Source organism: Sciurus carolinensis, chromosome 2, assembly GCF_902686445.1.
Source record: "Sciurus carolinensis chromosome 2, mSciCar1.2, whole genome shotgun sequence".
NCBI lineage: Eukaryota > Metazoa > Chordata > Mammalia > Rodentia > Sciuridae > Sciurus > Sciurus carolinensis.
The window spans coordinates 14,143,744-14,170,410 of NC_062214.1; the positions used below are offsets into that span (position 1 = coordinate 14,143,744).

Genomic DNA, 26,667 nt, shown 5'->3' on the forward strand with positions numbered 1-26,667 from the left:
AAGAAAACATGAGTCAAATCACGTTACTCCTCTTCTTGAAATCCTCCAGTGGTTTAAACTGCCAAGTCCTCACGTGATCTGGTCCCTTGCTTACCTCTCCAACTTACTTCCTACAACTCCGCCCTCTTCCTTCAGTTCCAGCCATTCTGACTTCTTTTGTACCTCGAACCTAGTTGGTACAGTCACAGGGTCTTTGCACTTTCTGGTCCTTGTAAGTGGATTTCCTCGGGGCTGGCTCCATCTTAACATTCGAGTCTCCTCCTTCATCTTTCAAGCTAAAGTGACCTCGCTTCAGTTTCTATCACATTACTCTTTTATTTTCCTTTTAGCTTTCCTCGTGATCTGAAAATATCTTATTTTCTGACTTGTGGGGAGTTTATAGTTTGTCTCTTCCACATTAGAGAGAAAATACCCAAGGAGGCAGGGGCTGTCAGTCTTGTTCCACTGTGTGCCCAGTGCCCAGCAGTGCCCACAGAGCCTGGCACATGATAGGATACTCAATAAGTGGATGAATGAATGAAGAGTGGGTGAGTGTGCAGATGGGAGGGTCACAGGGAGGTTCTGCAATAGGCCAAAGTGGGGGCCAGGGTTGGCTGAGAGACAGGTCCCCTGACCCGCTAATAGCTGAGGTCTCAGCCCTGCCCTGGCAGGAGGGCAGAGGGGTACCTAGGGCTGAAAGCTGAGAGGGGCTGCGGAGGCTCGTACCGCTTCTCATTTCCGTATGATTTCTGGGCCACCTTGGCATGCAGGATCCGCACTGTCTGTTCGCATCGTTGCTGCAGACACCTGCACACGCCTTCTCTCAGGACGGTGGTGCACTCTGGGGAGGACCTAGGAGCAGGACAGGCCCACAGCAGGGAGAGTCAAGGGTTGGGTGGCACATAGCCCACTGCTCAGGTTGAGTGAAATGAAGGGAGGCAGGAAGGGAGGTGGGGCTGCTCTACATTCTGCTTCCCAGAGGTCAAGGGGGGAGGCGTGTTAGGCCAAGGAGAGGACTTGGGTGCAAGTTGTGGGTTAAATATCTGGACTTTGAGATCCTCCGTGAAGCATGCTTGGGGCCTACCAGGACCACCCAGGTGCCACTCTATGAGTCTGGCTTCCTGCCTGCCCCGTTGCAGTCTGGGGCCTCAGGGAGACACAGCTGTGACACAAAGGCCCTACTTATGCTGGCCTTGAGATGGGGTATGTGGAATTGGTCGTTAAGCCTCCCCATCCCCAGAGAATGCCAAAGGGGAATGCTGGAACTGGGCCCAGAGGGCTGCTCTCTCACCTCGTGCCAGCGGACTTCACCAACATGAAAAGCACCCCCCCAACTGTGTCCCCAGGACCGGGATCGGGGCAGCTGCGTCCTTCTGGGCCCAAAGCAACATTCCTCTCTTTCTCCCGTGAGAAGGGGCCTGTTGCCCTGTGGGCTTTCCTTGATTACAGGGAATCAAAGTCGATTACATTGGGCTGCAGGGTGAGCCAGGTCACAGCCAAGGATTTCTGGTGACTTCTGGGCATGGGGATTTGAATGGGTGAGGGTGGGTGCGCCCAAAGCCCGCCCCACTGCGGGCGCCGTAAAGGAGTCTGGTGGGAGAGATTTGGAAAACTAGCAAGCTGGGACCCAAAGAGAGCCACTATCCCTGAGGCTGTGCGTTTGAGCCTTTTACCCTCTTGGTGGGACCCGAGTCAAGGCCTTTCCTCACTCCTGGAAGGGACACGGAGGGCAAGAGCCGGGCGGGCCCTCGGACGTCGGGCCAGGCAGTCGGCGGCCAAAGCCAGGACCGCTCCGCCTCTTGGGGCTCTCCTCGGGGAAGTGCCTCGGAGGCTTCCAACGCATTCCGGCTGCGAGTGTCGCCGCCCGTCTCCAGCTGTAGCCGAATTCTGACCCGCAGCTCGCGCCTGCAGCTCCAACCCGACAGGGACAAGGGACGCCACACTTGCCCCGCCCCAGTCGTAAGGGAAAGGGGGGGATCGCTCCCTGCCAGTGGGAGGGTCGCAGCCCGCGCTCCCCCTCCCCACACGCCAGCCTTAGGTTAAATGCGGCCGCCGCCTCTGCTCGCTCCAGCTGCCTGGCAGTCCCCACCTCGGGCACGCTGCCCACGTCGTTACCTGGTCCAACTGCCCGGGAGGCTCCGCCCGTCGGCTCCGAACTGCAGTCGCGCCTCTGAGCTGTCCGGCAGGCTCAGGTGAGTCAGAAGGCCCGGGGACATTGAGGGGTCTGCAGGGGAGCGAATATCAAGCCCGACCTGGAGACCTCATTTAACCCAGGAGGCAACGCCACAGTGTCTCCATCTGACCTGCAGTGACCGTTCCCTCTTCGGGAAGGTCCTTTCCAAATTGAATGTCCACGGGCAAAGCCAACAAAAAGGGGGCATTCTTCCCCTAATCTCCTCCCTCCAGGCCCAGGCACCGAGGGGTTCGATCTTGGGCAGCTCTTGAAGAAGCAGGCACAGACCTCCTGTCCCTTGCAAGTCCACCTTCCCCAATCTAAGCGCATCAGCGAAACTTTCCCTTTAACGCCAGGATTAACTCTTCAGAGGAGTCCTGGGCTCTAGTGTCAGTCGGGTGACCACCTTGCTGTGACATTGGGTGAAGACCCCCATTGTCCTCTCTGGACCTAGTTCTTTCTGTAGACTAGGGGTGACGGGTTAGATGAGTGATGGGATTCTCCACAGTCCCTATTTTGAATTTCTAGGATCCCTGGGGTTGAGGCAGAGAAAGAGTCAAGTGAATGTTAGCTCAGGTCAAGAGTAGGATAAGGGGGACCCTATTTAGGATTTGGGGCTCCAAAGGCAGGTAGGAAGGGTTGCAGAGTGGCAAAGGCCCCTCCTGCTTTTACCCACATGCAACCCAGGGGTTCTCTCCTCTGCTGTGGTCCAAGCAAGAGAAGGAATCCCCATCCTCCCATCTCCACCAGCAGCTGCAGATCCAAGGGGCACATTTAGCTTAGTCACCCTGTCACAGTGGGCTCTGCCAGAGAGATTGTTGTTCCTCCACCAGGCCTGGAAGGCCAAGGGGAAGAAGAATCCCAGTCGGGAAAGCCTTCTGGAGTGATCGGCAGCCTTGCTCAGAATAGGCCCATTCATGGAATTGGGGGGTGGGGAGATGGGTTAGGGGTGGCTGGCCCTCTCTGCCAAGAAACAGCAACAGAAAAATGACTGAAGCAGCCTCAACGTGGGGCATGGGGGTGGGGTAGGGAATGGAAGAAAAAGAGGTGTAGTGACTTCTAGGCGACAGGGAGCTAGGCAGCTTAGGAGAGAGCAGGGAAGCCAAGAGCCCTGGATTCTAGTCCTGCCCTTGCAGCTCAGCGGGAGGTCTTCTTGGGACTCAATTTTCCCATCAGTACAATGGTGGTGGCGAGGGTCCTTCCGGTGATGTCGTCGGGGCCATTGGAGGGTGAGGTCTCACCTGCTGCCCCCACAGGGTCCATGGCCACTCTGCGAGGCCTGGGCTGATCTCTGGTTGCCTTGTGGGCACGTCCAGTGCCGCCGTCGCTGGAACTCTGCACAACTCTGCTCTTCGACCTTCCTGCGGGATATATTTCATTCAGGTCTTATCTTCAAGGCCCCGGGGCTCCTAGCCCGCTGTTTGCTCTGGGCAAGAACACCTGCTGGGCAGATGTGGGCTTCCCACGGCCACTAGGCCGTGGCAGCCAGACCCGACGCCCCCTGGCGGCCTTTACTGAGAGCAGGCAGGGAACTGAGGCACGGAGTTGTGCGTGGTGGGTTTTGACTTGCTCACAGTCCACCACACCCCCACTCGAGCCTGAAAAAGGGGAGGACCTTCTCCGCCACCTGCGGTTGGGCGGTGTACGCAAAAGGACTTGGGGTTGTAAAGACAGCCATATAGAAGCTCCTGTGTGCGGAGGGGAGGGCCGAGGTACTGAAGGGTTTTGTCTGCAGAACTTGGCCTCTCGGGGAAAAGAGGGACGGAACACCGTGGTTGGCCCACAGAACCAGACAGAATAGGATACTATCCCGGCGTAACCACTTCCTTGCGGCATGACCTTGGGTACCAACGCTTGACTTCTCAAAGGCTCAGCTTTCTTCTCTGAGCAGTGGGGACAACAGCAGTCTTGGTGTTAAGAGTTGGAGAGAGGAGTAAATGCTGCAATGAGTGAAAGGCATTTAACGCTGTAGCTGGTATTTAGGAAAGGCCTTTTTTTTTTTTCTTTTAAAAATTTGCATATTTAAGCTACTATTTATTTATTATTCTGTTGTTCTACAAAGTATAAGTTTCTGCAGTTCTACAAAGACTCTCTTGTGTTTCCCAGCAACCCCAGTGTGATGACAATTTTTTGAATTGTGAAACGTCTGGAACATACACAACAATAGAGATTAGTAAAATAACCCATGACCCTCTTCTCTCCCCTTCAAGTACCCATTCCCTGGAATAAGAGCTCTGTCAATACTATTGCTTTTCTAATTTCCTTTCTCCCTCCAGGTTGACATCTTCATTCTCTGTCCTCTGTCCTCCAAGCAACATGAGAGGCCTTCTTTGCTGGCCACTGGCCATGTCGCTGCTCCTTCTCCAGCCCTGGGAAACGCAGCTGCAGTCCGCAGGTGAGCGGTGCCCCGCCCTCACCAGTGGGAGGAGGGAAGTACAAGTAGCTTCATTTGCAGCCAACTGGGTCTGCTGGGGAGAGAAAAGCCCCGGCTTGGGAGCGTAGCGCACTGGGTTTGAGCATAGGGTGCTTCTCCTCTCTGGGTCTCACCTATAGGACATGGCTTAGTTTTGGGTACATGCAGAACTGTCCATTCAGTGTTTAATTTTGAAAAACATTGAAACGTGGGGAAATCAGGAGATTTCACACAACAATTCTAATTTGGGATTTCTTTTTTAAAAAATCCAAGGACCTATTTGGTTCTCAATGGCCCACATTTGGTTGGAGTTGGTCCGTTTAGGACGATGCAAGCTGCACGTTCACAGTCCTATCCCAGCCAGTTCATTTATGTTGCCCGCCTGGCCATATGGCCATTCCACATCTCCTCCTAGCCTTTTCCTTAATGGATAACATCTTCCCAGAATAGCCCTCAGAACCGTACATGGGACTTTGTTAGATCTCCTAGCCCGGTCTCTCAGCAAATGCTGGATACGTGAGGGTATGTCACCTGCGTTTGCGTGGTTAATGCTAGGTTAACCTTATGCAGTTGCGCCGGAATAGCAGCACTTCTGGGTTTCCCTGGGGTGGAAGTGTCTCTCTGGCGGTAAGGCTTTGTTGACCTAAGAGAGTCCTTCCTGATCTCCACTGCAGGTCCCAGGTGCCATACTGGGCCCCTGGATTTGGTGTTTGTGATTGACAGCTCCCGCAGCGTGCGCCCCTTCGAGTTCGAGACAATGCGGCAGTTCTTGGTGGGCCTCCTCCGCAGCCTAGACGTGGGATTCAACGCCACGCGCGTCGGCGTGATCCAGTATTCGAGTCAAGTGCAGAGCGTCTTCCCGCTGGGCGCCTTCTCGCGCCGCGAGGATATGGAGCGCGCTATCCGCGCCCTGGTGCCGCTGGCACAGGGCACCATGACTGGGTTGGCAATCCAGTACGCCATGAATGTAGCCTTCAGCGAGGCAGAAGGGGCGCGCCCGCCAAAGGAGCGCGTGCCGCGGGTCGCTGTCATCGTGACCGACGGGCGCCCCCAGGACCGCGTGGCCGAGGTGGCGGCTCAGGCGCGCGCTCGCGGCATTGAAATTTACGCGGTGGGGGTACAGCGCGCTGACGTGGGCTCCCTGCGCGCTATGGCGTCACCCCCTCTGGACGAGCACGTCTTTCTGGTTGAGTCCTTTGACCTTATCCAGGAGTTTGGTCTGCAGTTCCAGAGGCGGCTGTGCGGTGAGTCGCAGGGGCGCTGGAGTGAGGCTCGAATTCTCTTTGGATTCTTGTTCCCATGACACTGAATCCCTTCCCATCTGGGACGAGGGGGTGTGTTTCACCATAATCTTAAGGTCAAACTCCAACACCAAATGCCTTGAACTCGAGAATTGCTGTCCCTCAAAGCTGAGAGCAATGCCAGGCAGCAGGCCTGCCCCACCCACGTGGTTTTGGCTCCTCCTCCTCTCATCTTAACTAGTTCCACAAAGGCTGCAAGATCTACTCGAGTCACATTTTGAGTTGTTCTGCCCACTTTAAACACTTCTCCACTCTGCGTGGTCCTTACCCCTGTGTGGTCCGTCCTTGTCCCACTGACATCTCTTCTGTGCCCATTCAGAGGAGCTGCTCAAGCCCTCTTCTTTCCCTAAGCTCTCCCACCTGGACAGAACCCCTCTAACGAATCATACCCCACCTAAGGCCATACTTGAAGATGGTGCCTGCCTCTGACCCCACCCCATCCCACTCTCATTCTGCTCATTCATCCCATCTGGCTCCTGCTGATTCTAGTGCGTGTGTCCTCAGGGAAGGACCTGTGTGCTGAGTGGGGACACAGCTGCCAGCACCAGTGTGTCAGTGCTCCAGGAACGTTCTACTGTGCCTGCAACTCCGGCTACAAGCTAGCAGCAGATAGCAAGAGCTGTCTGGGTGAGAGCTACCCCTGCCCTGCAATCTCACTACTCCTGAACCTTCTTTGGCTCTGTAGTGCCAGAATCAAACCAATGAGTTTGGAAGGGTCTTTAGAAGTAAACCCTGGCCTCCTTCAGCTTAGAGGCCCATGGAAGAGGAAGTCCAAAGACCTGGTAGGACCAGGGTTAAGAATCTTGACCCCGAGTGTTTTCTGTAGCCTGTTCTCCCCCTTTCAGCCCCGTCTCCTACCTGGCTCCACTCCACCTCTCAAACTTGTTTCTGTCTCCGTTCAGGAACAGTCTTCCGGTTTCTGTTACTTAGACACTGTTGGGTTTTCGGTTAGATGGAGTCCCCCCACTGCTGCTCATTCCTGCCTCTGCACTTCAGCTCCTTCTGTGGGGCTCACTCGGGCTGCCTTTACTGCTCCTTCTGCTTCTACAAACCTTCCTCCCTCCCACTCTCTTCTCTCCTTCTCTCTCTCTCTCTCTCTCTCTCTCTCTTCCCTCCCTCCCTTCCTTCATTGGTCCCAGGAATTGAATCCAGAGGTGTTTAACCACTGAGCCACATCCCTAGACCTTTTAATTTTGTATTTAGAGGCAGGGTCTTGCTAAGTTGCTTAGGGCCTTGCTAAGTTGCTGAGGCGGGCTTTGAACTAGCGATCCTCCTGCCTCAGCCTCCTGAGTCTACAAATCTTTCAAGACCTTGTTGTTCACTTTTGTCTTCTGAAAAGCTCTGGCACATGATTTCCTTGCTTACACCATTGGGCTTTTCTTTGTGGTGTATATATGTGTCTACTCTTGTGATTGTAACTGTTGCAGTTTCCTGACTGCCAAGTTAATAACAGGAGGATTCCATACATTAGCTCTCAACCTCACAACAACTTGGAAAAAGAGATCATGTGATCTTAATAACGCAGATGCCACCTGGGTTTCTAGAAACTCTTTGAAGTTTGGTTTTCACTCCCCATTTGAGGACTGTGACCCTTCAAATTCCTCCCCAAGATCTCTTCTGCTACATTCATTAGATAATATGGGTCCTTTCTCAGTTTTCAATCCCAGCCATACTGTTCTTGTTTCATGCATGTGAATCAGCCTCTTCTTTGGTTTACACACTTGTGGGCATGCAAGTGTGTACCTGTGGGTATATCCATTTTACTAAAGAATGACTGCCAGAGATATGAGTTACACTTATAAAGTCAAACATGAAAAAGAAAAAAAAATTATAATTGAATGTTAGACATGCTTATTCCTCAGTCAGCTCACTACAGGGGCCTGTCACCCGCACCTTCAACCCACAGAGTTACAGATCTCCACACCATCTGTTGTTCTTTTTCTTCAAGGCAATTTCCCCCTTCCCACTGCGTATCTGCTATCTTCACACATCCAAACCATTAGATGCTGAACAGGGCAAGAGCCCTCCTTTACCAGAAGGAAGTTGTACATAACAATGCGGTCTTCACTTATTTTTCCATTTTGCAGATGGGGAAATGGAGGCTCAGATAGGTCAAGTGGCCATACCTTGTCCTCCCCTGTAACTCAGTAGCATCTGGAGGACAGGGATCCTGCCATCTATGACTGCGGCTCAGTTCTCCTGGCTCAGTAATGGGCACACTGGGATATGTCCAGGGTTTGAGTTGGGAGGGTCACCTGGCCCTGAGGAAAGAGACTCATGCATATAGAAATTGTAGATGCCATGGTGGCACGGAGACTAACTAATCTACATCTCTGGGGCTGGGGTCTAGGCATGGGTGTTCTTTTATTTTATTTTATTTTATTTTTTGGCAGTGCTGGGGATTTGAACCCAGGGCCTTGTGCTTGAGAGGCAAGCACTCAACCAACTGAGCTATCTCCCCAGCCCAGGCATGGGTGTTCTTAACAAGCTTCCTGGGTGTTCCTGCTCTAGGGCTGAGAAGTGCAGCCCTGGGCAAAAGCTGACCTCATCTCGTCCTCAGCCATCGACCTGTGTGCTGAAGGGACCCATGGCTGTGACCACCACTGTGTCAGTTCCCTGGGCTCCTATTTCTGTCGTTGCCGGACTGGCTTTGTTCTCCAGCGGGACCAGAGGAGCTGCAGGGGTGAGTAAGTCCCCCAGCCCCCACTACTGGCACCCTGGCCTGAGGCCTCTGGTGGCTCCAGTCAGGAAGGACATCTTGCTGTTTCTTCGTCCCTGTCAGCCATTGACCACTGCAGCCTCGGGAACCACAGCTGCCAGCATGAGTGCGTTAACTCTCCTGGTGGGCCACAGTGTCGCTGCAGAGAGGGCCACGACCTGCTGCCTGATGGGAGGAGCTGTCAGGGTGAGGCATGTCCTGCGTTTGTGGGGAGGAGTGGGAGACCTTAACTGGCGCCACGCACCCTGACTCATCCTGCTGTGTCCCTCCTCTAAGTCAGGGACCTGTGCAATGGTGTCGACCATGGCTGTGAGTTCCAGTGTGTGAGCGAGGGCCTCTCCTACCGCTGCCTGTGTCCGGAGGGCCGGCAACTTCAGGCCGACGGCAAGAGCTGCCTCCGTGAGTTCCGGGTGTGAGACTGCGCTGCCTCCTTCTGCCCCACTGCCCGGGCTCTGCGGCTCAGGGATGTGGGGTGGGTTTGCTTGTTGGGGGCCCGGGTTTCCGTGCCCTGCCTCCATTGCTCTCCCCTCAGTCTTCTATCCTGCTGTCAATGGTAACTTAAGAATCCATATAGGATCAATTCTTCCTTTGCTCAAAATCCTTCTGTGGCTCACCAGTGCCTACAGAATACAGATCAAATACCTTACCACTGAGTTTTTCAAATGGCGGGCACAACCACATTAGTGGATGATGAACTCAAATTAGTGGTTTACAACCAGTATTTAAAAAGAAGAATGGATGGGAAAATAGAGTTTCCTGCCTGTAGAAAGAGTAAGTATTGTTTCATGAAACTAAAGTTTGGTTATATGTCAGTATATGAAGTGCGTCATGATGTATTATTATTATTATCTTTTTTTTTTTTTTTACTGTGGGTTGTGGTCAAAATTTTGAAACTACCACTTAGCTCATCACAGTCTAGCTTCAGCAAACACCATTAGCCTGTCTCCTGCCACATGTAGACATTTTAGTCATGCTGGCCTGCTCCTTCCTGAATATGTCAAGAACTTTTCAGCAATTATGCCTCTGCATATGCTGCTCCCCACTTTCTAGATTGTTCCCCTCTGCCTGATGAACTCCCTCCCACTTGTCCTTCAAGACTGTCTTACTGCATATGAGCTGCTATAACAAAGTACCATAGACTGAGTGGCTGCCTTCATCTGCTTTGTGTTGCTAAAACAAAATACCTATGGCTGGATGATTTATAAAGAAAAGAGATTTATTTAGTTCACAGTCCTAGAGATTCAAGTGCTGGCATCTGCTTGGTTTCCGATGAGAGCCTTCTAGAAGATGGCATCATGTGGCAAGGGCACCTGGGAGAGTTGGGCATGTGGAAGAGAACAAAGACATGGGGTGGACTTATTTTATAATTACTTACTGTCACGATAATCCAGTCCCTTGAAGCCTAACTCATTCTGTTGAGAGGGGCATTAGTCCTCGCTAAGGCGGTGCCCCCTTAACTGCATTGCCTCCCACTAGGCCCCACTTCTTAAGGGTGTCACCACCTCTTAAGAGTGTTACACCAGGGGACCAAGCTTCCAGCCGTGAACTTTCTGGGACAAACCATATCCATCTCACAGCAGTGGCTTAAACAACATTTATTTCTCATAGTTCTGGAGGCTGAGAAGTTCAAGACCAAGGCGCTGGCAGACGCAATGTCTGGTGAGGATCTGCTTTCTGGGTCATAGACAGCAGTCTTCTCACTAGGCCCTCACATGGTGGAGGGAAGGAGTGAGCTCTCCTGAGATTTTTCAGGACAGATTCCATTTCTGAGGGCTCTATTCTCATGGCCTCATCTAATCCTAAGTGCCTCCTGAAGACCCCACCTCTTCAGACCATCACACTGGGGAATAGGGGTCAACATATGAACTTTGGGAGACACAGAGGTTCAGTCCAGAAGAAAGACCAAATCCAAAGCCCTCATCTCCACACAGCCTTCCTCCATAACCACAGGAAGGAGGAATCGCCCCGGCGTGGGCTTCCTGCCTTCCCCTCTCATCTAGTACTTTCCTTAACCATGTCTGACTTGCTCCGCTCAAGCCTGATTTCCTCATGGATCGGGATTACATTTTTCTTTGTCGTTAAATCTCCTTCAGGGTCCAGTGAAGCCCCTGGCTCAGAATAGAGGAGGCAACACTGTAGAGTGGTTAGGAGCAGGGGTTTTGGGGTCAGACAGACCTGGTTTCTAGTCCCAGCTCAGTGGACAGCTAGCTATGGAATCTAAGGAAATCACTTTATCCTCCAGAACTTTAGGTTATAGAAAATGGGAATAAAACTCAAGGTTATTAGGAAGTTTGAGACTATATATACAATTACCTAGCCAAATGCCTGGTGCATAGTTAGCTGTCCATAAATAATGTTTTTGCTATTAATACTGATCAGGTGCTTCAAATTGTGCCTGATACATAGCAGATGCTCAGTTAAGAGTAGCAATTGTGTTAATTATTATTGTTGTTGGTCATTTTTAAAAAGAGTCTTGCCAGGCATGGTGGCACATGACTATAATCCCAGCTTCTGTGGAGGTTGAGGCAGGAGGATCACAAGTTCAAGGTCAGCCTGACTACTTATAAAGACTCCATCAAAAACAAAACAAAACAAAACAAAATGAAACAAAACAAAAGCTTTTACTCTCAGTTACTCAGGAGGTTGAGGCAGAAGAATCCCAAGTCTGAGACCAGCTTAGGCAGTGGCAGCTTAACTAGACCCTGTCTCAAAATGAAAAAGCTCAGTGCCAGAGAGCTGCCTCGCTTGCACAAGGCCCTGGGTACAATTCCTAGTACCCCCCCCCCCAAAAAAAAAAGATGATGATGATTTGTCCTACTGCCAGGTACAGCTGGGACTCAGTAAATGGTTTGTTTCCTAAATGTGAATGAATGACAGGTTGTTGTCGTGCTTGCTATGATGATGATGATGATGGCTGTTGGTAGTCAAGGACTGCCCTCTCCATCCAAGCCTTCTGGCTGTGCAGGGTGCCGGGAAGGCCACGTGGATCTTGTTCTGCTCGTGGATGGCTCCAAGAGTGTGCGCCCACAGAACTTTGAGCTGGTGAAGCGCTTCGTGAACCAGATTGTGGATTTCCTGGACGTTTCTCCCGAGGGCACCCGCATCGGGCTGGTACAGTTCTCCAGCCGCGTGCGCACCGAGTTCCCGCTGGGTCGCTACGGCACGGCTGCCGAGGTGAAGCAGGCGGTCTTGGCTGTTGAGTACATGGAGCGCGGTACCATGACGGGCCTGGCGCTGCGCCACATGGTGGAGCACAGCTTCTCGGAGGCACAGGGTGCGCGGCCTCGCGCCCTCAATGTGCCTCGAGTTGGCCTGGTCTTCACGGACGGCCGTTCCCAGGATGACATCTCAGTGTGGGCAGCGCGCGCCAAGGAGGAAGGTGGGCTTGGCACAGGAGAGACTGGGCTGGGGTTCGGGTGGGCGCGAGGTGGCGGCTTCCCCAAGGCCTGGCGCGCCCTGAGTCCGCCGGTCCTGCAGGCATCGTCATGTACGCGGTGGGCGTGGGCAAGGCGGTGGAGGAGGAGCTGCGGGAGATCGCTTCCGAGCCGGCCGAGCTGCACGTGTCCTACTCGCCGGACTTCAGCACCATGACGCACCTGCTGGAGAACCTCAAAGGCAGCATCTGCCCCGGTAAGCGCATCTCTCCGGGCTCCTCCTCCCGGCACCAAGGGGTGGACTCGCCAGACAACAGCCTTGTTTCAAGTGTAGGTCTCTGACCAGCCGACCAGCCGCAGGGCAGTCACCTGGAAGGGTGTCAGAAATGCAGCGATTCCCGAAGTCTCCAGACCTAATGAATCAGAATTGGCACTTTAACAAGACCAAGCGGGAGAAGCACTACACTAGGTTCCCTTTCCCCCAAATTAGCAGTGTTCAGAATAATTTGGGAAAACTTCCAAAGGCACGCCAAATTTAACATTTGTAAGTGGAGCTACAGCATGTATCCCTTGAACTTGTTGGAATTCAATTTTATGGGCTTGGCAAAGTGGCAGGACTGAATGTTTTAAGTACACAAAAACATGTGCTTGTTGGACGACATAGCCCATAAATGTAATCCATCTGCTTCATCTGGTCCTCGGCAGAGGGAAAAGGGACCAATTCTACCTGTGGAGGAGCAAGGGCTTATTGAACCCTGAACTCGTGCCTTATAAATGACATAGAGAATTTCTTGTAGGTAGTTGTCAACATAGGAATTTTAGACTCTAACCCTGGCACAAGATGTGATTCTTCTTTTAGATTATCAGGTTCTGAGGGTGTGTGTGTACATTTCTCTCTCTTCTCTCTGGGCGAATTCTAATAATCATCCAGAGTATTGCAGAGCTACTGAATTAGCTGCTCTTTTAGGGTCCAGTTCTGACTTTTACACCTCCTACAGTGTGACTTTGGACAAGTGCCTTAAACTCACCTACCTTAAGTTTGTCTCCAGCTCTAGAGTTCTAAGGGAAGTCTGGGCTCTATGGTTGAGGTTCTTTCTTTGGATGTATTATCCTCCCCTTTTTCTGATCCTTGTTTTCCACATGTGCAAAGTTGTATGGAATGGTTATTGATTCCATCAACAACAGGACATACAGCAATTTTCTAAGGATAAATACAGAACTGAGATTAAAAGATAACTTTTAAATCATCAAAGCAACTCTTTATGAAGTCTAAGTGCCAAGCATTTTGCTTACTACTTTGTATTCTGTAAAATTTAAAATGGCACACAATTATAGAATTTCAGTGCATCTTACTATGGTAAGATTTACCATTTTATATACCATAAAAAGGTGTAAATTTTAATTGTAAGGCTCTGCCCCTGAAAGGTTGAATTGTGTAGGGAAATAGATTTGATCAGTGGTTATTAAGCATTAATGTACATCACAGTTACCTGGAGTGTTTTGTTAAACAAACAAACAAACAAACAAACAAAGCTCCAACTCCAGATTTTATGGTGCAGTAAATCTGGGTTGGGGTCTGATAATTTGCATTTGTGACAGATTCCTAGGTGTTGATGCTTCTGGTTCAAGTTGAGAACCACTGGTGTAGTTGAAATACACTCTGCAGCGTTGACTTGTGTCTTGAGTTGTGCTTTCCAGTAAAGTAGCCAGTAGTTACATGCATCTTCTTAATTAAAATAAAACAAAATTTTTAGTTCTTCAGTGGCAGGAGACACGTTTCAGATGTTAAATAGGCACATGTGGCTTGTGGCTACTGCATCAAACAGGGCAGATGTAGAATACTTCCATCAGTGCATAAAGTTTCATTTGGAGAGTGCTTGCTGCTCTGGCCTCTTGCCACTCAAAGTGTGATCTGTGTACCAGCAACATTGGCATCACTTGGGGGCTTATTGGAAATGTAGCTTCTCACCTCCTTCCCCATTCTGAATCAGAATCTGTGTTTTGACAAGCTCCCCTGATGATTCCAACGAGTAGTACAGTGTGAGAAACTCTCTTGCAAGTTGTGTGCACACACACTCACACCACTCTAAAATCATAATCCTCACAACGACCGATGAACGGTTTTCTCGTTATACTCATCTAACAGATGAGCTAACTGAGCTTGGAGAGGTTGAATGAGTCTTCCAATACCTGAGAGCGACTTGGCTGGTACTCAGCCCAGGTCTGTCCAAATTCAAAGGCCATACTCAATCAAATACTCAGTGGAGGTAATCAGAGCGCCAAGGCCAGGGCCGGCTTGGCCTCCTGCAGTTTCTCCTTCCGGTGACTCTGTGCCCTACTTGCAGAGGAGGGCATCAGCGCTGGGACCGAACTTCGGAGCCCGTGCGAATGCGAAAGCCTCGTGGAGTTCCAGGGCCGCACGCTGGGGGCGCTGGAGAGCCTGACGCAGAACCATATCCTTTGGGGCTAGAGGCCTGGGCTGGAGGGAAGGTGAAGGGACCCTGGAATCCCAAAGGCTTCCTTAACCGCTCACTGGCCCAGCTGACAGCGCGCCTGGAGGATCTGGAGAATGAACTGACCCACAAGAAGTGAGAGCCGCTGGTGGCCTGGACGGGCTGGGGCTCGGCCTCGCGGACTGTGCACTTTGCGCCAGGCAGGGTCCGAACCCGTTGGGCTGGGACTGTCAGTAGGAGGCGCTGGCGGGCTCCCAGCGCTGTGCCGGAGCTGGCCTCGCCTGGATCAGAAGCCAGACTTTGGGGGACCAGGGGATGGCGGGAGGTGAGGGGGAGATGGGCGTGCTAAATCCGCACGCCCTCGCCGCGTGCTGCGCTCCGTTCTTTGTTGGATTTCTTTTTTGTTTTCTTTTTCTTAAAAAAACAAAGCTGGTTTCCACGAGGTCGGTTTGTGGGCCTTGCTGTGCCGCCAGGGGAAGGGGGAGGCCAGACGGAGCGAGGCGCCCGGTGGCGTCTCCTTGGAGAAAGGCGCATTGTGCGGGGGTCGGGCTGGGCGGTGGGGGACCCGGCTCCACTTCCCGCTACTTGTTTATTCAGCCCAGAACAGATGGTCCCTTATGCAGGATGCGGGAAGGGAAGGGGCTCAACGGGAACCCTTGGGGTCTGAGCAAGTCTGCACTCCTTCCCCCAATGCACTTAACACATCACTCTGGCCTGTGCCTATCTCCAGGTGCTTCCACATCTGGCTCAAAATCCAGGACTGGCAGGGGGGATTTGGGGAGGAGGCGGGTGTCAGTTATTGAACCTAAATGGGCAGAGTGGGGACTGAGAGTTGAGTTTTGCCTGGATTTTCTCTCTCCCCTGCACTAGGTGAGAAGAGAAGGGGGTATCAGCTAGGATCCCTGGCCCAACCTGGGGCCCCCCTTTGCCATTCCCCTGAAAGCAACAAACGAAGCCAACCCCTCCATCAATAAAGGACAGAGACTAATACCATTTTGAGCAGTACTTTAAACTTCGAGGTTTAAAGTGCTTCCAGTTCTAGAGTGATTTTACCCTGGCACTTTTTTTTCTCCTTGGTAAAGTGGAGATTGAAATTGTTACCCCAAAGCTGGAGAGATCCAGGAGATTCTAAGGCATTGACTCTGTTTTTGGAACATATCAGGTCTTCCATTAAAGCTAGCTATTAATTATTCCTATAGTAATAGCTAATATATTTAGTCTTGGGCACATTTTAATTGATTTCCAGGTATTTTTATTTTATCCTCACAATGACCTTGTGAGATAAGAATTATTGCCTTGGTCATTCCTATTTTCCAGATGAAAGAGTTGAGGCTTAAGGAGGCTGTTTCCCAAAACCACACAACTAGTAAGCTGAATCAGGATATGCTTATTTCCTATGGCTGCTGTAACAAACTACCACAGAGGGACCTAAAGCAACACGAATTCATTGCCTTATAGTTCTAGAGGTCAAAGTCTAAGATGGATTGGCAGGGCAACACTGCTTCTGGAGGGGTCTGTTTCCTTGCCTTTTCCAGCTTCTAGAGGCAGCCTGAATTCCTTGGCTCATGGCCCCACATCCTTTTGACCTCTGTTTCCATCTTCACCTTCCCTTCTCTGACTCTGACCACCTGTTTTATAAGGACCACTCTAAGTTGTGATGACCTGGTTAATTACAGGTAATCTCCCCTTTCAAGCTCTTTAGCATAATCACTTCTGCAAAGTCTCTTGTCATGTGAGATCACACATTTAATCACAGGTTCCTGAGAGTAGGACATGAACATCTTTGGGGGGCATTATTCTGCCTCCCACACAAGGCTGAAGCCAGGCGGACTGGCTCCGGAGCTGGTGCTTTGAAGCGCTTCTGTGCCTGGTCCAGCGTAATCTGGGGGAAGAGGGAGACAGGATGGAGAAAAGCCCTTGAGCTGGAGGACCTCAGGGCTGAAGGGGATGAAGTCCAGTTATAGCAGAAAGAGGGGGCTTCAGATGAGAGGATTGAGCAGTGGGCAGGTAAGAGGGAGAAATCTTGGAGGAGGTGACCTTTGAGCCACACCTTAAATGATGACTGGAATTCCACAGGTAGCCGTGGAAGATTTTCCAGGTGAGTGAAGCGTGAATGTGTGTGGTCAGAGTGACTGGAATATGGGGGAGGAGGGTGACCAAGATCTTACCTGGCCATGAGGACTGGATGAGCTGGTGCCCTGTGGAAAGCACCTGATGAGACCTCACCTTGTCCAACTCCTTCTTTTCCTTTTCTTTATGTTCCTTCTTTCTCTTATTCTTTCTTTTATTTGTCTTCTCTTTTTTCTTTTGTGGTGCTGGGGATACAAGCCAGGGCTTCATACATACTAGACATGCACTCCACCACCCAGCTACGTCCCCAACCCTCTGTATTTTATTTTGAGACAGGGTCTTGCTAAGTTGCTCAAGCTGGCCTTGAACTTGTGATCCTCCTTCCTTGGCCTTCAGAGTAGCTGGGATTACAAGTGTGCAACACCACACCTGGCTCCAACCCTTCAGTGTACAGCTGGGAAAACAGTTCTAGAGAACAGAGTTGCCTTCCCAGGATCACACAGTGAGGAAACACCAACTCAAGCCTGGCAGGGGGTTGAGCTGAACAGGGTACTGAACTTATTGGGGGCGCTGAGGAAGCAAAGGTGGGGCGCCTTCCTTCCCTCCTCCCTGCTGCCCCCAATTCTGCTGACTCAGGTTTTTCTCACCTGCTCTTTCTCCTGCAATCTCCGTAGTGGCCGCTGGATGGTGCCAGGAGCTCTGATTTGGAGCTAGATCCCAGGCTTCTAACAGGTACTTGGCCTGAAGAACCTGTCCTTCAGCATAAGACCATCCTCTACCTCAACACCAAAGGTTTAGAATAACAAGGAGCTCAGTGGGGCGGGGCAGAAGTTGCAGGGGATTCTGGGATGGAGGGTAAGCATGGGAAGATTGTGTACTACCTTCATCCTCAGACCCTTCCCCCAAATCCACGCTTGTCCTTCCAGTTATTGGTCTTTGTCATCTGACTTCAGAATGGGAGACAACATCACGTAGACCTTGGATACCTTGTGGGACCAGTGATTTGTGGGTCCTTTCCTTGGGGTACTTGTGCTTTAAAAGTAGCCAGGAAAGAAGAGAGCAAGGCAGATCAAAGGGAGTACTGGTCATGGTGGATTCCAGGCAGCTGGGGCCATATTCAGGGAGAGCTACGAACTCCTTACATGACACCATGTAATTCCCAAGGCAACACTACGAGGTTAGTGGCATCACTTTCATTTGATGGAGAAGACAGCTGAGATCACTTAGCGAGCTCCTGGATGTCCTGGCCTCTTCTCGGCCCATCAGCGCTGTCAGAACTGGGGAGAATGTTTGAGGGAAAAGTGGAGGAAAAGAGTGGCCAACAGACCCAGCTTCCGGGAGGAGAGAGAGGAGCTGGGGAAGGCTGGCATGAGCGTTGGGGGCTCTTCACTCTCCACTCGGCAGCATTCCGGCGGGGAGGGCAGTCGGTGTGTGAACCGAAGAACAATGACGACAATGTTGCTCACAGCCACAGTGACTAGCATTTGGGGCAGAGCATCAGGTGATTTCCCATCATTTATAGCTCAGCAGAGCCACACGACCACTCTGGGAGGAAGACCACGCCACGTGGCCATGGCTCTTTCACAGAAGGGAAAACTCAGGGCCGCAGAGGGAGTGTAACTTACCCAAGTTTTCATGTCAAGTTACTCCGGGTGCTGGGTGGGACCCAGACCTCCTGGCTCCCAACCCAGGGACTTGCTGCCTCATATGGGCCACAGAATGGGGCCTTTGTCAGGACCGAAGCTCGTCAGGCCCCTACTCCAGCCTCAGGTTGGGTGTCAGGCAGAGGGTTTGGACTGGGTTTGGGACGTCAGAGTCCAGAGGGGTCTGGTCAGAGTGGGGGGCAACCCACCAATCAGCCATGTGTCCTCCAGGCTTCCTTGACCCACCAAGCTGATTACCTGTGGCTGCTGCTCCCCCAGGGTCCAGTTCCAAGGCTCCTTCCCTCCCTTGTGTGTGTGTGTGTGTGTGTGTGTGTGTGTGCGCGCGCACGTGTGTGCGTATGCATGCATGTCTGTCCATGTCTCCAGGCAAAGGCCCTCTCCCTTGCTGGCTCCTTTCCACACCCTTCCCCCTAGTCAGCCTCAAGCCAAGCAGCCCCTCTGCTCAAACTAAACAAACCTCCCTGGCGAGCATGGACCATGTGCCGCTCCGCACGGGAGCGCCCACCTCTTTCCAGGCAAGCCACACCTCAACCCTTCCAGGGCAGTTCATGTCCCCCATTACCTTCCCCTCCCCGTATTTGAAGTGAATTGTTGGTTCAGGGTTGAAGCTGCTTTCTGCATGCATCAAGGAAGGAGTGTCTTGGCTTTCAGAGAGGGAAGTGGAACTATGTCACCTTCGTTTGGCCATCTTTAACCAGAAGTTCTCATATTATCATTTTTAAATAAAAAGTCACTAGCTGGAATGTGCTCATGTTGCTACTCACGGGTCTGCAGCGGGGCCCTGGGCATCCGGGTCAAGTGCAGCAAAACTCCTAATGCATGCCATCCTCCTGCCATGCTTAATTTAAAATATTTGTATAATATAGAAACCACAAGGTTGGTCAGAGAGAGAAAGGTAAAAATAGACATCAAGCAAACAGCACCTTTTAAAATGTGTGAGTGAATAAAAAAAAAAAAAAAAAAAAAAAAAAGGTCCATGAGTTATTGGAAAGAATTCTGATGACATTGTGCAATAGAAACTAGATCAAGACCCGAGTCATATTCCCCAACAGAAACCAAAAGGTGTCACATCTATTCCAAAGCACCATGGTGCCTGTCGGAGGGGAACCAAGGAGTTGTGACCCCCGTGTTCCCTGATCTGGTATACCCCCATAAGGTCTTCAGCTGTGCAACCCAGAACGGAGTGTTTTGAAATACTAAAAACAAAATCAGTAATTAGCACGAAGTATCATCTGCATTTCCCCAACCCCCAAATAGCTAATATTTATTATGCATAACTCCAGTCATCTTACTAAGACATTTTATAAGAGATATAAACATCTTTTAAAACAATGGATGCACATTTTCATATTGTTTTCTAGGAATGTATATATGTGTATGTTTTACAAATATGTACTTCAAGTAATTTCAAGGATGCAATGACTTACCTAGTAAGAGTCAAGGTTTTAGGGCCAGGTCCAGCTAAGTTTGATTCCCTTCTCTATCCCTTTCTAGCTGTATGATGTTGGAAAAATCCCTTGCAATTTCCCTGAGCCTCTATTTCTTTAACTGTAAAATAATGATGGAACACCTCTGTTTATAAATCTCAACCCCAAAAGGATTAAATTACAGCATGTAATTTACCGTCCTATTCAGAGGTCCCGTAGCAACAGCAGGGATAAAACAACAAACACTTGTGTGTTTGCCGTATACATGGCCATTGTTCATTGCCTTAGTTAATTCTCAGAATTGGCTCTTGAAGTTGGCGTTGTTATGTGTCCCATCAAACATCCACAAAAGGGTGACGTTAACACTGAATCCACCTCTTCAGTAAATGGAAGCAGAATAGGAAAGAGGCCAGGGACTTATAAGTTCTTAAAGAGGGATTTCCTGGGATCTGGCACTGGGGAAGGAGTCAAGGAGATTTGTCCAGATGAATATGTAATCTTGGACGAGGGACCAGCTGGGAACTCTTCCTTTATCAGAAATGAAATTTATTGGAAGAGGCACGTATTTGGGGGATAGATGGTCAGAGTAAAGGCATGATGGGGGCATGACAGGAGGAGAGGAGGGAACCCAGGCTGGGGCAGACTGAGTATGGGAAATAGAACTTAGGTGCAATAGAGCTCAATCTTCAGTGGGTTCGAGGAGAATGCTTAGCAGCCACATGCCTGGAAAAACAAATCCAAACTGGGACGAACTCCAGGGCGAATTTGTATCAGATCCTAATATTAAGAAGGGGAGGGAAAGGTACTCACACACGGGGTGCCATCCCACCGTGAGGGTTAATATTTCCGTTTGGAAAATTACTGGTATTTCATACATGCTTTCATATTTTGAAGGCAGGACAAATTGAATTTGCTAATGATTTAGATGTGGAGTGTCATGGATATAAGGAGTCAAAGATGATGTCAAGATGTTTGGTTTGAATGACAGGTATGATAATGTCATCTACTGAGATGAGAGAAGTAAGCAATTTTGGCAGGTGAGATCAGGGATTCAGTTTTAGACCTGTCAAGTTTGAGATGTGTTTGAGCCTTCTGAGTTGAGACTCCCTTGGATTTATGAGTTTGAAGTTTAGGAGAGAGTCTGGCCTGGAGATAGCAACTGGAGAGTCATTAGCATTTAGCTGGTAAGACTGGATGAGTTCAGAAAGGAAAGAAATAAGTGTAGACAAAGAAGACCAAGAACTTAGGCCATCCCCCGACCCCGCCCAGCATTCAGAGGAGGAATTAGCAAATGAGATTGAAGAGCCACCGCCAGGAAGGAGTAAAACCAAGATGTTATGGAGCTCTGGAAGTCAAGTGAAGGAAAGGGAGGAAGAGTGAGGTGATTAATGGCAGCAAGTGCCGCTGATGGGTCACTAAGATGAGAGATGAGAACTGACCACTGGATTTAACAACCTGGAGGTCAATGGTGACTCTGACAAGGACACAGTTGAGGAGTTTTGCTACAACTCAGTTTTCTTTCCTTTTGACTAAGAAATCCAATTATGTAGGTAAATTAAAAAAAAATATTTTGTTAAAGAATAGTTTTAGATTAGCAGAAAACTTTGAAGACTGTGCAGTGTTCCTGTATATCCCTCACTCTACTGTTGACATCTTACCTTAGTATGACATATTGTCACCACAGATGAACCAATCTGGATACATTATTGTGAGTCCACATTTTATTCAGATTTCTTTAGTGTTTTGGGGACTGATCCCAGGGGCACTCTACCACTGAGCTACAACCCCAGTCCATTTAATTTAATTTAATTTAATTATTTATTTTTTGGTGGCGCTGAGGATCGAACCCAGGGCCTCATGCTTGTAAGGCAAGCACTCTACCAACTGAGCTATCTCCCCAGCCCCTCCATTTTATTTTGAGACAGGGTCTCGCTAAGTTGTCTCGAAATCCTGCCTCAGCCTCCCTAGTGGCCGGGATCACAGGTGTGTGGCACTGCACCTGGCTTGATTTCCTTAGTTTTTGCCTAACATTCCAGGAGCCCATCCAGGATCCCAGGTATCATTTTTCTGTCTCTTAGGTTCCCTCAGTCCAAAAGTTTCCCCCACCTTGGTGGTTTTGGGGAGTATTAATCAGTTCTCTGGGACATTCCTCAACTGGGGTCCCCTTGGTATTTTCTCATGGTTAGACCGGGATCATGGGATGTGGAGAAAGACCACAGGGGTAAAAGTGCCATTAAGAAAGGTAACTTTAAACCTTTGTGATACGTCTAGTGAGGAGGAGGGGCAGCTACTGGTAAAGTTGAAGTCCCAGCAGAGGGCTGTCTCATCCCCCATCCCCATTTTAAAAGGCACAAACACAGAATTACTAACCTTATGGGAGGGGGTCTTGGGTGGGTGGAGGTGAACAGTGCTCAGAGCTCTCTGCAGCAAGAAAGAGAGGGTGGAAAAGCAGAGGTTAGGCTTCTGGAATGTTTGTTCTCAGAGCTGAGAACGTCGAGTCTGCATAGCAGTCGCCCCTGGGTCTCGGGTCGAGCCTCCAACTTTTCTGGTTCCCAAGCTTGATCCTATGCAGAGAAGATGAAATAAAGCCTACACAGGAGCTCTGACTTACAACACAGTGAGAACAGGAGGATTCTCACGATCCTCTGCAGAAATAGGTAGCATTGTCTCCAATTGCAGATAAATGAAAGGGAGGTGGAAAGAGTGGGAGGGCACTCGCTCAGGGACATGACTAGCAGGTGACAAAGTAGGGCTTAGAATCAAGGTCAGTCTAAATCAAGCCCTAGAGGTTTCCCTGCTACTGGAGAGATCTAAGTCTGGGTCATAATTGAATCATTTATTTTAGGGAGTTTCTTCCTGTCCAGTATTCTCAGCACTCAGGTCTGATGTCTAGAGCTTGTCCTCTGCCCTTCCTGCTGTTAGAGCACATGGAAAACCCAGTTAGTCACTGGGAGTGTTGCTCAGTCTCTTTCATTAGTGCTGGTGGGAGTGAAAATTAGTCCATTTTTCCTGGAAAGCCGGTTTGCAATAAGAACTAAGAGATTTGTATCTCTTGGTATTTACTGACATGATTTCACTCCTGAACATCGTCCCCAGGAAATGTGAGCTGATGGAAATACATAAAACGTGGGAAAATGTTTGTATGTGATGGGATGACATTCCCATCAGGGTGATTTATTATGGAGACGACATGGGCCTTCAAACGTGGAGGCTGGCTGAGTGAACCACGGCCCTCATTTTCTCCGGATGGAATATCACGTGGCTGGAAAAGTGTTGTTTATGAAGAGTTCCTAATTTGGAAAGTCCTTATAACAATTTTTTTTCCTAGGATATCTGGGTGTAAGAAATGTTTTATTTGCTTTTTTTCCCTAAGTTTAATTAAATCTGGTGCTTTACCCCACCCCACCTGCTGATGTGTCATGTCAACAATTCACTGAGCCTCTCTCCTATTTCCATGGGGTTCTAAAGCTCCTTTGGACCCCTCAAGTCAGGAAAATTGCCTATTGCTCAGCCCTCGATGGCCTCTATTGTTCCCATTGCTCTTTCTGACACAATGCAATTAGCTAGTGTGGCTCTCCACTACTGGCTTCCGGAAGTCTCCAGGCATGTCCACCCTGTGGTCCTCTCCTTTGACTGTAGATGTAGCCACAGAAACCTTCTCTTCTTCAAAGTCTGAGGCATCTCTTGGACTGTGGCTTGGGAACATATCTCCACACCTCAGTTTTCTTGTCTGTGTAATGAGACGTAAAAGCACCTATCTGTAAGGTGATTGCAATGAAATGAGTCAGCATGGGAATAGCCCCATCTCCACCCTCCAAGCCTGGTCTGGCACAGAGCCTGTCCTGTTTTTGAAACTGGGATAGAAAGCCATTTAACTGGTCTCGGGAGCTAATATTTTTCAGACTGAAGTAGATCCTTGAAAATGATTTCTAGTTTCAAACTTCTGAGCTTCCAAAGAAACTGTCAAGAAAATGAAAGTTAGTCACTGAGACTCAGGGGAAATATTCACAGTCCATGTGGATTGTGGAGGAACTCTTCATTGGTTTACAGATGCTGTCTTTGACCTTGACTAGAGTCCCTCTGCTCCCTGCATGGGCGGCTCAGAGACTCCAGTCCTCAGCATCTTGTCACTGATTCGCTGTGTAATCTTGACCAGGCCTTGCTTCTTTCTGAGCAATACTCTTGAGGCATTCAGACATGCCCTGGCACCTCTGGCATCTTTTCTGGGTTCACTGGTGATGGGAGGGTGTCCAAGCTGTTCCATTTCCCCATCATCCACTACAGAGGTAGGTCTTTGTTACATTCACCCCAGATTCCAGGTCTCATCTTCCTGGAGACCAAGAGCCCCTCTCTGTAGGAATTTCTTGGTGGAGGAGAAGCACCTCCTCACTAGCTTACACAGAGCCACATCCTGGGAAGTCTAACCAGTGGTGGAAAAATCAAAAGTGCAAATTAGGAAGACTTGGGTGGTGAAAGCCGGGGGGGGCGGACAGCAGGGCCACCCCATTGTCTTCTGTGTGGGAGGAGACTTTGTAGCCACAAAGTCACCCCTTGGTTATCAGGGAGCATTGACTAGCCTGATCTTCCTTCGCGTCCCCTCCTTTCCTAATCTTTCTCATCCAGCTTGCGGAGGTCCCTTCACTGTGGCCCTGTCATTAGGAGAACTTCTGGCTGCTCACCCAGTCTCCTGACTCAGCCTAGGGGTTCCTCCCATTCATTAGTCCAGCTTGTGTGTTAAAATGTTTAAAGGACCCTCTCTAATTAAGAACAAGGACAACCATAAATCCCTAGACAGTCTAGTGGCCCCAGGGACGGGCAGAAATGGAGAATGGGATGGTTCTTTTCTGGGGGCTCCAATTCTCTCATGCATTCACCCATCCCACAAGTGACTTTCTGTGTCCAGCGTTTATTGAGCTCGACCATGTGTCAGTTCTATGCCTTGCACCTAAGATAAAGTTATGAAGCAAACTTGAGAGGTTCCTGTACTCATCGGGCTAGCTAGCACCCACAGTCACAGAGTGCTTACTGTGTGCACGGAGGGTTGCTGGGAACTGACCCAGTCCCTACTGAGAGCTCTCATTTCAGTGTAGGGGGATATGGGTTTGCAGGTGATCATAACCCAGAACCAAAAAGAAGGAATCGGTTGGGGAACAGCAGAGGAGCATCCAACACAGAACAAGAGATGAGAGGTTAAAAGACTAGACTCCCAACAATGAACCTTAACCTTTTAGGGGCCCAAACTATTTGGAGACCCATGAACTCACTCCTCTGAAAAAATGCACATGGCATTTCCTGGGATTTGATGGTCCAGCAGGATCCATGGGCCTCAGGTGAAGAGCTTGACTCAACCCTAGAGTCAGGTGGAACCAGAGGACAGCTATAAGGCCCCATTTGAGAAAGAATCCCTGCCCCAAAGAAACCTGCCTAGAGTTGGCTAGCACAGATCCATCAACTGCAGGCTCATTTTTATTGATAGATCCACAGATAGACCCTAGGACTTGGGGCGGGTGGCCAGAAATCATGGTATTTCCTGGAATCCCAGGAATGTCTGTTCTAGAAGGAGACCTTCACCACTACCTAACCCAGCACAGCACACTCTTTGTGCAGATAGAGAAACGAGGCTCAAGAGGGGGAAATAACTGGTCAATTTTGTACAGAGAATCAGGGGCAGGGTTCTAAGCACTGAGGTCTCTGAGCAGCCAGTTCAGAGCAGATAGGGCACAGAGTAGAGGGACTCCAGTCAAGAGAGAACTGCAGAGTTAGATAGAGGAGGACAGGAACAGATTGGGCTGGTGGTCATCTACCCTGAGCAAGATCTTTCCAAAGATGAGGATCTGAGTTGACAGAAGAACCTGACATAGCTCCTGAGTTCCAGGCAGGCAGGAAAGGAATTGAAATAATGATAAGTACTATTTTAGACTTACTGAATGCCAGACACTGAGCTGGGTGCTTTATGACTGTCCTGACATTTATTCCTCACAGTAGTTCCCCAAAAGGGATGCATGATTACATCTACTTTACATGGATTACCCAGAATAAAACAGGGAGGTCTCCTGATCTTGTTTGAGATCACTCAGGAACCAAACTGCAGATTTGGGCTTTGGTTCAGGTCATGCTCAGTCCAGTCTCCCTCTTAGCTGCGATGGTGTGTACATGGTTTTTATTCACAGTGACATCCCTGTTGTCAAGCACCATGCTGGGGACACAGTGGACGTTTTTGAAAGATTGAGTGATTTAAACAAGATTTAGGAGGAGGCTGGGTGGAGAAGCCTCCGTTGGATTACAGGAGCCAGATCATGTTAAGAGGGCCGTGGAAGCACCCAACAGACCCCAGGAAGTGCCCAGGGCAACAACCTGGCAGGCGACTTGGGCAGTTCCTCCTCTCAGGGCCTGGGTTTTCCTCTTCTGAGAAACGATCATTTTGATCTAGATGATCTTCAAGGCCCTCTAGTGTACTAAAGTTTTAAAACCAATCACAACCTGCTCAGGGTGGCTCTGAGCTACTAATATAAAACCTGGTTCTACCCTGGAGGGTATTTGGGGACTGGAGGGAGGAGACCACTAAACTATGGGTGGACCAGGGAGGGTAAACACAGAAATAGGAGACAAAAAAAAAAATCTTCCATTCTAGGTAAGTCTGCAAACTAAAATGGAAATGTATATGCATAAAAATAATTCAGTACAGAACAAGGAAAGCAGGCTATTTCAGTCATTTGACAAAATCAAGGGAGTCTCTCTTTTCTCAAGCAGGAGCTAATTTTGGTTAATTTAATACAAGTCAGGAGGCTAAAGTTTTAGGGAATCAAGATACCTAGAGTTCAATCATAAGGTTTTCTGTTCCCTGAAGTCTTTTCCCCAAACATTATTCAGTCAGTGCCAAATTGTTTCCAGTCTTCTGTTTGATTCCTCTATTTTCCAAAACTCCAAACAGATATCCACTTTTATGGGAGAGGGTAGCAGCGGTGGGAGGGAGCACAGAGGGCTTTTCTTATGACTTCATTTTTCAGAAGGGAACTCTCCTGTACCCTTTCCTGATCTCCATTTATGCATGAGTGATTTGCAGTGCTGAAACCCATTTTAATGCTACTTCTTCC

The 26,667-nt window shown here is 49.7% G+C and overlaps 1 protein-coding gene across 1 annotated transcript; it reads left to right on the forward strand.

The window, feature by feature from the left end:
• The first annotated feature begins 1,717 nt into the window (after positions 1–1,717).
• On the forward strand, positions 1,718–14,854 carry Matn4 (matrilin 4). The gene is made up of 11 exons (XM_047541986.1): positions 1,718–2,171; positions 4,429–4,547; positions 5,240–5,809; positions 6,371–6,493; positions 8,427–8,549; positions 8,649–8,771; positions 8,862–8,984; positions 11,551–11,964; positions 12,063–12,215; positions 14,305–14,412; positions 14,493–14,854. The coding sequence occupies exons 1-11, from the start codon at positions 2,023–2,025 to the stop codon at positions 14,549–14,551; spliced, it is 2,064 nt and encodes a 687-aa protein (XP_047397942.1). The 5' UTR covers positions 1,718–2,022; the 3' UTR covers positions 14,552–14,854.
• Positions 14,855–26,667: the final 11,813 nt, after the last annotated feature.